At 44.1% G+C, this 10,439-nt stretch overlaps 1 protein-coding gene across 1 annotated transcript; it reads left to right on the forward strand.

Annotated features, from left to right (window-relative positions):
• Positions 1-241: 241 nt before the first annotated feature.
• On the forward strand, positions 242-7,400 carry XRCC3 (X-ray repair cross complementing 3). The gene is made up of 8 exons (XM_075329572.1): positions 242-269; positions 1,027-1,097; positions 1,744-1,884; positions 2,286-2,498; positions 2,569-2,723; positions 5,321-5,533; positions 6,106-6,152; positions 6,599-7,400. The coding sequence occupies exons 2-8, from the start codon at positions 1,043-1,045 to the stop codon at positions 6,813-6,815; spliced, it is 1,041 nt and encodes a 346-aa protein (XP_075185687.1). The 5' UTR covers positions 242-269; positions 1,027-1,042; the 3' UTR covers positions 6,816-7,400.
• The last annotated feature ends 3,039 nt before the right edge of the window (positions 7,401-10,439 follow it).

Raw genomic sequence — 10,439 nt, forward strand, 5'->3', positions numbered from 1 at the left:
ACAGGCTGACTAGCATTCCGGTGGTTAACTGGAAAAGCCAATCATATGATCTCAGTTCACAACCTATGAAGACCAATTAGATGCAAAATAACGAATCACGTGACATTTGTTGACTAGAAAAAAAAAGACATTTCAGCCAATGAAAAGGTAGAGATTGTGGGGAGCGGCTAATCACGTGATGGGAGAACTTTGTTTGTCTGTACCGTGATTGGTGGGCAAATCCCCGCCATTTATAGCAGCGGCGCCCTCCCTGTGCTTGGTATAGTATGGTACGTTCTAGAGCTCCCGAGTAAGAAAGTGGTTCAGGCAGCTTATCAACCAATGAAATCTCTTCTTTTACTTTGTAAACTGCTCTGTAGAAATGAAAGCTGCACTGTGATTGGTCACTATGCATTTTGATAACTAGGGTTATTTATTCCAGTATGTCTGAGCCGTCTATACGGATATGGTATGATTTAAAGGGGGTGACCATTTTTTGGGCCAATTTTTCTTTTTGTAATCTAAATACATTTACTGTTGGGGAAAAAATTGGTTTTCATTAAAAATGTTGCACCGTTTGGGTTTTACTCTTTAATTTTCAGCACATTCAACCTTAAGGTGTTCTGTGGTCATAAATCAGCCGAGAGGAGCTCAGACATAAAGGAGTTACAGACTCTCCTGTTAGAATGAGCTCACTGACTGGTTCTTAGTTAACTCAGCCTGCAACAGGCAATGGTATAGAAGACGAAAGGTGCAAAATCTGCAAATCGGGGGGGAATCCACAGAGTAAAGGGTAATATGTGGATTCGTGGAGGAATCTACTGTGGATTTCAGCCTTCTACAAAGAAATGGTTAAAATCCGTAACAGAGGTTGACATACCACAGATTATAATCCGCCACGATTGCTAGTGGAGGGTAAACAATGCGCTGAGTATGTGTGTGTGTGTATATATATATATATATATATATATATATATATATATATATATATATATATAATTATGGAATATTTTGGGAATGTCACATTTCCATTTTGTGCCTTTACAGTGGGTTTCGTGACGACATGGACTGGGAGCACTTGGATTTGGACCCTCAAGTCGCTGCAGCTCTTCAGAAGGGTAAGACCTTTATTTTATATATGGACATATCGTGACTCGGCGTCATTCCTTAGTCCGTATTCAGCCCGATTAGGGGGTCTCCTGCCCCTCCTGAGCCCCCTGAATGTGACTATGAGGCTCTTAGTTCAGGTCAGGAGATCCTTAGTCAAAGTGGGAATTGTGGACCATAAAATATAACCGTATACAGTGCACCATTAGGCGGCACTATTTACAAATTTAATTAAAAACAATCATAGGTTTATAGTTTCAATTGCTTCCTAGGGTGAATTCACACGGTCTGTGAATAGACCGCCATGTCTGGCCCGGCCGGGGGTCTCCTGTGTGTACAAGGCTGCAGAGTCCAGGTCGGTGGTCCATACTCAGACCGTGGAACTGTAAACTAATCCAAAGACATACAGATAGGGAATGCAGATTGTGAGCCCCAATGGGGACAGTGTTGCCGACGTATGTAAAGCGCTGCGGAATATGTTAGCGCTATATAAAGATAAAGATTAATATAACTAATACATCCATGGGTTGTCACCCAACTTTCCGAGGCTCCTCAATGTGATCTGCCTGTTAGGGTGGGGGGACGGTGACGCTGCACAAATACATCTCGTTAGTGAATACATTTGTAAACCTAATTAATTTTCCTTCCTCTTTACAGCGAATATAAAATCCGTGGGAGACATTTTGAGTTACTCAGTGGTGGATCTACAGAGAATCGCTCATCTGTCCATTCCGGATGTCCAGGACTTACAGAAAGCAGCGGCCATCACTTTGCAGAAGGATAAAAAGACAATCACAGGTGAAAGCTATGAACTATACGTGATCTGTAATTATTGTTTTATATCTGCTTCAGAGCTAAAGCACAAGGTTCGGGCTGTCCACCATACTTTACACTGCAACTCTTTTTGGTCAGATGAAAAGGAAGTGTATAAAGAGATATTGTCCATGAAGTCGTGCCGTGCCCCCGGTGTGTCATACAGCTTACAGACGGCCGACATTCACGGTCTGAGCTCTGCAGACCCCTTTAGGCTCTCCCAATAACTTGGTTCCATAAAAGTTGACTGTAAGCGAGCAATCAATATGGCGGATGTTACAGTGACACAGGGGTGTTGGATGTTTTTGCTGCAGAATTCCCATTTACGATCTTGGAATAACTGTGCAGACATTTCTGTGATAATGATATATTAATTCTCCCTCCAGCGTTGCAGTTATACGAGGACGTGGCCACGTTCCCGTCCCAGCACCAGAAGCTGAGCCTCGGCTGCGGCCTCCTGAATCGCTTCCTCCGAGGAGGGGTCCCAATCGTCGGCATAACCGAAGTCACGGGGGAAAGCTCCGCAGGGAAGACGCAGATCGCTCTGCAGCTGTGCCTGTGTGCGCAGTACTCCGCAGACTACGGCGGCCTCGGAGCAGGTAGCTAGAGAACAGATCCTATATGGGGGGCTGCTCACTGATCGCTGTATAACCTATATGTATGGCACAGGGGCCGTGTACATCTGCACCGAAGACGCCTTTCCAAGCAAGAGATTGCAGCAGTTGATTAAATTCCAGCACAAGCTGCGGTCGGACGTCCCGACTGATATCATCCGCAACATCCGATTTGGAGACGGCGTTTATGTCGAGCACACAGCGGATATAGTAAGTGACATCTTGGATCTCCCGGATACACAACTGCAAGACGGAAGCAAAAAGAAAGCATTTTGGCCTCTATTTAATGAACGGGGTCCTGTGGGGACAGGAAAAGTCCCCGACGTATACTTATGGCTAAGAGAAAAGGTCTACAACTTTCTTATATACTTTTCGATTTAATTCCGGGCCACTTCTTGAAAAATGGCTCCACTTTTTGTTAAGCCTCCTTCACACATCCGTGTCTCCGGTACGTGTTTGGTCCGTTTCCTCACGTACCGGAGACACGGGCACACGTAGACCCATTAAAATCAATGGGTCTGCACTCACGTGCGTGTTCTGTCATGGACCGTGTGTCCGTGTACAGCATACGTGTGCCCCACACGTAGACATGTCTGTTTTTCTCCGGCATCACGGGTGTCACATGGAACGCAAACGGACCACACGGAGGTGTTCCGTGTGACACGCACCGGAGAAAACACACGTGTCTGAGAAAAAAATAAAAAAGCTTTACCTTCTCCAGCCCTGCTGTCTCTGCCATTGCTGTCACTTGCTTCCGACCGCCGCTCATTATGCTCATTGCATATAAACTTCACTGCGGGCCGGAAGCAGCAGCAGCGGGGAGTCGGCAGGACCGGAGGCCGAAGATCAGCACCACAGACAGCAACGCCAGGGACAGGTGAGCAGGAAGTTCCCGTTCTCAGTGTGTTATCACGGATAACACACGGAGAACACACGTGTGCCATAAACACGGCTCACGGAGGGCAAAACGCACCTGACACGTCCGTGATTTTCACTGAGGTGTGAAAGAGGCCTTAGAAAAAGTTTTGGGCTGTACATTTTAAAAAGGACATACAGAGGTTAGAATCAGTTCAAAGGCGGCTAACTAGAGTATTACAAGGAATGAAGGCCTCACATATGATGACAGGTTGAAAAGTTCGATATGTTTAGCTTAGAAAAAAGACGTCTCAGAGGAGATCTCATTTCTATGTATAAATACATGTGTGGTCAATATAAAGGACTGGCGCATGACTTATTTCTTCCAAAGACAATACTAAGGACCAGGGGGCACTCACTGCGAGTGGAAGAAAAGCAATTCCGACAGCTAAATATGAAAGGGTTCTTTACAGTTAGAGCAGTCAGACTGTGGAATGCCCTACCACAAGAGGTAGTAATGGCAGACACTATAACCGCTTTTATATCAGGGCTGGAGGATTTCCTCACTACACAACATTGCTGGTTATAAATGACTTCGGGACAAAATATAGAACTGGTGGAGGAAGGTTGTACTAGATGGACCTAGGTCTTTTTTCAACCTATAGTGTAGGGGCAGCAAACAGGTTTAGTGGACCCACTGGAAAACAGAGGGGACCCGGGCTAACCTGTTAGTGGGAGGGCTTAACTAAGCATCTACCGCGAGGCGGACGCTAGGTACCACTCTCATTGGAATGACGGGGACTTTGGCAGGTGACAGACGCAGGTACAGGCAACAGCAGCTACAGTCAGCATGACTGAGGCAGACAGGCAGGCGGCTACAGGTGTTGGACATAGGGATAACAGGACAGGAGCTCAGGACCTGACACCCAGTCAGCAGACTGAAGACTATATGGAGATAAGGTATGCACACCAGTGACTATGTAAGGGGAATACATGGAATAGCAGAAACTGCTGTGTGAATACTGACATGAAAAATTCAATAGCTATATGTAAGAATGAAATGTGAAAAATGGAATCTGCATTACTGCCATGAACATATGAATCAAGAGAAATTTAGCTACTGAATTGATCAATGCAATAGAGCCCCAACACTACGCCAAAGTATTTCTCTACGTTGGGGTCCCTAGCTTGTGTGTCCTCTCATGCAGTTAAAAAACTTACCGTGTATGGGAAGCTGAGACCCAGGCTATATATACGTATCATGTGGATATAGCCTGGGTCTCAGCTTCCCATACACGGTAAGTTTTTTAACTGCATGAGAGGACACACACAAGCTAGGGACCCCAACGTAGAGAAATACTTTGGCGTAGTGTTGGGGCTCTGTTGCATTGATCAATTCAGTAGCTACATTTCTCTTTATTCATATGTTCATGGCAGTAATGCAGGTTCCATTTTTCACATTTCATTCTTACATATAGCTATTGAATTTTTCATGTCAGTATTCACACAGCAGTTTCTGCTAATACATGTATTCCCCTTGCATAGTCACTGGTGTGCATACCTTATCTCCATATAGTGATGTTTATTTAGGTTTTTTGCACCCAGTTCAGACTTAGAATGGAGTGCCAAACGTTATTCCTTATTTAGCAGACTGAAGACTGTCTAAAGGCATTGCTCAGACACCTCCCCTAATAGGAGGGTGCCTTAAACATATAGTGCCTCTCAGCCATGGCTGAGAGGCATTTCCTGGAAATAGCGCGCTGGCCCTCTAAGAGAAGGACCGGTGCATGCGTAAAGGCGCGTTCCTGGGGAGCCTGTGCCGCATGCACAGTCCCCCGGGAGAGGACAGCAGCACACTTGGACAACCAGAGGGATACAGGGGAGGACACAATGCAGTGGCAGCGACGCTACACAAATCTTTTTCTCAATTTACTCCTTTCTACTTCTTCTAGGAGATGCTTACTGACTGTATCACTAAGAAGCTTCCCATCCTCCTCCGTCGCGGTCAGGTCCGGCTGATCGTCATCGATTCAATCGCTGCTTTGTTCCGTTGTGAATTTACAGCCAAGGACGCTGCCCTCAAAGCGAAACATCTACAGTCTCTCGGGGCCAGACTCCACCATCTCAGCCGCAGCTTCACGGCACCGGTATTCTGCATCAATCAGGTGCAGCTCTTTGAATCATGGCTCCCTATCTAACTACTTCAGGTCCAAGCTTCTTAATTTTTGTTTTCCTCTTTTGGTCAATCACAATTCATACACACAGCCTCTTACAAATTCAGCTTTGTGCTCATTCTGCATGTAGGATTTGGCAGCTCCTGGACCCTCCCTTTAGTAATCAGATCACAGGGATGACAGGGAGAAATGCTGCTGGAGGTTCCTGTCTACAGCACTCATTCAGTGCTGTGTATATGGTGAGAAGGAAGACAGAGATGGTATGAAACAGTCTCTGCCTTCTCTATGGAGAGCCCAGCTGCCTCCCCCATGATTCATAACCTTTGTGCTGCTTCTTACTCCGTGAGGATGTTCCTCGCAGATGACCCCAATGTAGGACAGCAAATAATTAGTCTGTATGGCCTCATTCTGAGGGGCATTAAGTCCATATTTCGGATTATTTTTTCTTTACTGAACCTAATCCAGCTGTAAATCCCAGAATATAGACTGGGTATGGTCCAGAAGAGCTGTGAGAAGGTATGGGCCTAATCCAATATAATAAGATCTTTATTCTTGTTTCTCAGGTCACGGACACCATGAAGGAGATGGACTCTGTCCTTAGTCACTTGGGGTAAGATTTCCTACATACATGTTCACACTAGTCCCAGTTCAACCATTGTTTGTAAGATCTGCCTGTATCACTAGTTAGCTCCTAGATAGCTGATCATTATTTACATCAGGACCCCTTCAGAGATCCACCACACTCCGTGGCCCTACGTCACTGGCGTATTTGGTTACCTCCATCAGTGCCGTGGATTTAAAAACGTGATGGATGCACGATCATCAGCTCTATTCGAGGGTATTGGGGTGACACCGGATCTTCAATACTGGATCAGTAATAGTTTGCAGACTGGACTACCCTTGTAGGCTCTGGCCACACTTTGACCTTGTCCTTGTTGGCTGCAACACAGATCAAGTGGCCAAACATTATGTGCTGCTGCCATGTTGCAGAATAACGCAAGTGAATGGAATTGCAATTCAGACTGACTATATTCTCTTTTTATTTGTACAATACAGGCTACAAGATAAAAAAGTGCAGCCGGCACTGGGAGTCTCCTGGTCCAACCAGCTATTGATGAGGCTTATGGTCTCCCGGACACAGACGATGGCGCCTCCCTCACATACTGGCGGGATTTTAAGGACCATGGAAGTTGTTTTTGCACCTCATATTCCTCCCTCCACCTGTTACTACACAGTAGACCTGGAAGGAGTGAGGGGAATGGACTTTTCGTGACCGGTTCACACTTTGACCCTATGAATGTGGAAATAACACGCTGTGTACATTAAGTGGAAGAAAGTGTCAAAGTCAAGAGAAAATCCCATAAAACGGGTTTAGGCCCTGTGCGCACTAGAAAACGGATTTTTCTCACAAAATTCCTTGAGTCTGAAAGATTAGCGCACTTGGGTTAAAAAAAACGCAACCACAACGCATGCGTTTTTTCCGCAGGTTGGTCCCTGCGTTTTTTTACCATTACCTGCAGAAAAGAAGTAACATTCTCATTCTTTTTCTCAAGAAACTCTGCAGAAAGAATGTTCTTGAGAAAAAAACAGGGTTTTTTTCATAGCTTTTGCTGGGGAATGTCTGCAGAAAGATTGCAACCATTTTCCAAGAAATTTCTGCAGCAAAAACGCAAAAAAATACGCAGGTAAAAACAGTGCGTGCATAGCTTCAGCAATCGACCTCCTCACCGCCCTTTATTGAAGGATTTCAGTCTCTGGCCAAAAATCCTGTATTCCCTTTATTTCTGAAAGATAACATGAGGCAGGACAATGCGGCATTCCAGGATTTATTTATGGCCTCCTCATTGTTGCACTTTTTCGCCACTTTTATTTTTTATAATAAATACTTTGGTAACTTGAATCGGGTTGTGTTTTTTCCCCCCTTATTTAATACATTACATTAATCACCTTACTGGAAAAAAAAAATAGAGAATCTGTTACTTCCTATAAATGTGTATTTTTTTCCTTAGCTGGTGTAAAAGCCGCTGTCCTCCTGAATCCCATATTACTTTTCTTTTGTTCCTGCGCCTCTCCATTCCCGAGATATGGCCCTTTCTTTCCAGAGCTGTGGAGTCGTTAAGCCAAACCTCCGACTCGGGACTCTTCAATTTCTCTGACTCTGACTCCCTCATACCGTTGAAACCAGAAGTTTCCATCCACTCTCTATAAATACACATCTGCAATATTTGATTATGATGGCTGGACATTGCCATCTTGTTTGTACTTGCGTATAAGGGTATGTGCGCACGTTGCTTTTTACCTGCTTTTTACCTGCTGTTTTGCTGCTTTTTCTTCTGCGCTGTTTAATGCCAAAATGGATGTGTTCTTCTATTCAAGCAAAGTCTATGGGAATTTGGGTTTCTTGTTCACACTATGTGGTTCAAAATGCTGCCTTTTTGTGGCAGAACTTTGGTCAAAAACTCAGCTTTTCAAAGAAGCAACATGTCAATTGTTTTTGCCATTTGGGTTTTGCACTGCAAAGCTGAGTTTTTGACCAAAGTTCTGCCACAAAAAGGCAGCATTTTGAACAACATAGTGTGAACAAGAAACCCAAATTCCCATAGACTTTGCTTGAATAGAAGAACACATCCATTTTGGCATTAAACAGCGCAGAAGAAAAAGCAGCAAAAAAGCAGGTAAAAAGCAACGTGCGCACATACCCTCATTGTTTGTACAGATGATTGAGGCACCTTCAGGTATTTGGAAATTGCATCCAAGGATGAACCAGACTTGTCCAAGTCCACAATGCTCTTCCTGAGATCTTGGCTGATTTGTTTTGACTTTCCCTTGATGCTGCACAGAGAAGCAGTGTGTTTCAGGTGTGCATTAAAATACATCCACATGTGTCACTAACTCAGATGTTGCCAATAAACCTATCAGAAGCTTCCAAAGACATGACAGCATCATATGGGCTGTCCCATATTGTTTAAAGACACAGTACACTTAGTGTATGTAAACTTTTGAATTTGCAGAAAGTAATAACAATGCCTTAAAACATTCTCTCATTATTCTGGCATTTGGCAAACCTAAATAATTTTGGTTCCTAATTAACCTAAAAAAAGGAAAGGTTTATTCTGCTTTCACGTCAGTGAGAAAAACCTGCAGATGTGTCTTTATAGAGAGCAAAGGGAAAAACCTACAGCTGTCTGTATAGAGAGCGGAAGAAAAAAACCTGAAGATGTGTCTGTATAGAGAGCGGAGGGAAAAACCTGCAGATGTGTCTGTATAGAGAGCGGAGGGAAAAACCTGCAGATGTGTCTTTATAGAGCGCAGAGGGAAAAACTTGCAGCTGTCTGTATAGAGAGCGGAAGAAAAAACCTGAAGATGTGTCTGTATAGAGAGCGGAGGGGAAAACCTGCAGATGTGTCTGTATAGAGAGCGGAGGGAAAAACCTGAAGATGTCTGTATAGAGAGCAGAGGGGAAAACCTGCAGATCTGTCTGTATAGAGAGCGGAGGGAAAAACCTGCAGATGTGTCTTTATAGCGAGCAGAGGGGAAAAACCTGCAGATGTCTGTATAGAGAGCAGGGGAAAAACCTGCAGATGTCTGTATAGAGAGCAGAAGAAAAACCTGCAGATGTCTGTATAGAGAGCAGAAGAAAAACCTGCAGATGTCTGTATAGAGAGCAGAGGGAAAAACCTGCAGATGTCTGTATAGAGAGCAGAGGGAAAAACCTGCAGATGTGTCTGTATAGAGAGCAGAGGGAAAAACCTGCAGATGTGTCTGTATAGAGAGCAGAGGGAAAAACCTGAAGATGTGTCTTTGTAGAGAGCGGAGGGAAAACCTGCAGATGTGTCTTTGTAGAGAGCGGAGGGAAAATCTGCAGATGTGTCTTTGTAGAGAGCGGAGGGAAAATCTGCAGATGTGTCTTTGTAGAGAGCGGAGGGAAACTTCTGGTTTCAACTGTATATAACTCATGTTTTGTGATAAATTTACTGTAGTAAAATGGTAACATGACTACTTATATGGGCAGCATGGTGGTTCAGTTCAGTCTTGCAATGCTGGGGTCCTGGGTTCAAATCCCACCAAGGACATCTGCAGGGAGTGTGTATAGTCTCTCCTTGTTTGTGTGGGTTTCCTCCGGGTTCTCTGGTTTGCTCCCACACTCCAAAAACACACTGATAGGAACTTTGGCAACTCTGTCCCCATTGGGGCTCACAATCCAATGTACACAAATCGCTATGGAATAGCGCTATATAAGTGAATAAATATTATTACTATATCATGTAGCTGAAGTGCAGCATAGATTCATCTCCACTAAAAGCTGAGATTCTTTGATCAGGAATAGAACAGACATTTATAGGACATTCCACACCTTTCCCAAATTCTTATGAAAAAATATTCATCACATACTGGATTGAACTAATGTACCCAATATATTATATATTTTAGGATTCTGAGTCGGTTCATTTTATACCAACTCCACAGCCCTGTTTCATCCTTGTATGTGAATTGGGTGTGGTCCTCAACGCCCACCGAGAAAAGTTGAGGACCACACCCACTTTGCAATAAGACTAGATTTATACACAGGGAAGAGGCCATGTCCCCAGAATAGATAGGTGCAGGAACAAAAGAAAAACAACGCAACATTTGCACCAGGTAAAGAAAAAAAATATTTACCAGCTTATGGCACGTGACAGGTCCTCTTTAAAGAGAGTCAGTCACCACATCTGACCCTCAACCTGTTGAAACCTCTAGTTTGGCGACATGAAAACATGTTCTTAGAGGAACAAGTATCCATTGAGCTTCACTACCTCCCGAATTTATACAGGGTTATTACTTTCTTGGCAAATGTTATTCTTTGAATTATACAGCCTCACCCTAGAAAGTCTGTATTGATCAGGTAATGGTCAGCTAC

The sequence above is a fragment of the Anomaloglossus baeobatrachus genome, chromosome 12, assembly GCF_048569485.1.
Source record: "Anomaloglossus baeobatrachus isolate aAnoBae1 chromosome 12, aAnoBae1.hap1, whole genome shotgun sequence".
Taxonomy (NCBI): domain Eukaryota; kingdom Metazoa; phylum Chordata; class Amphibia; order Anura; family Aromobatidae; genus Anomaloglossus; species Anomaloglossus baeobatrachus.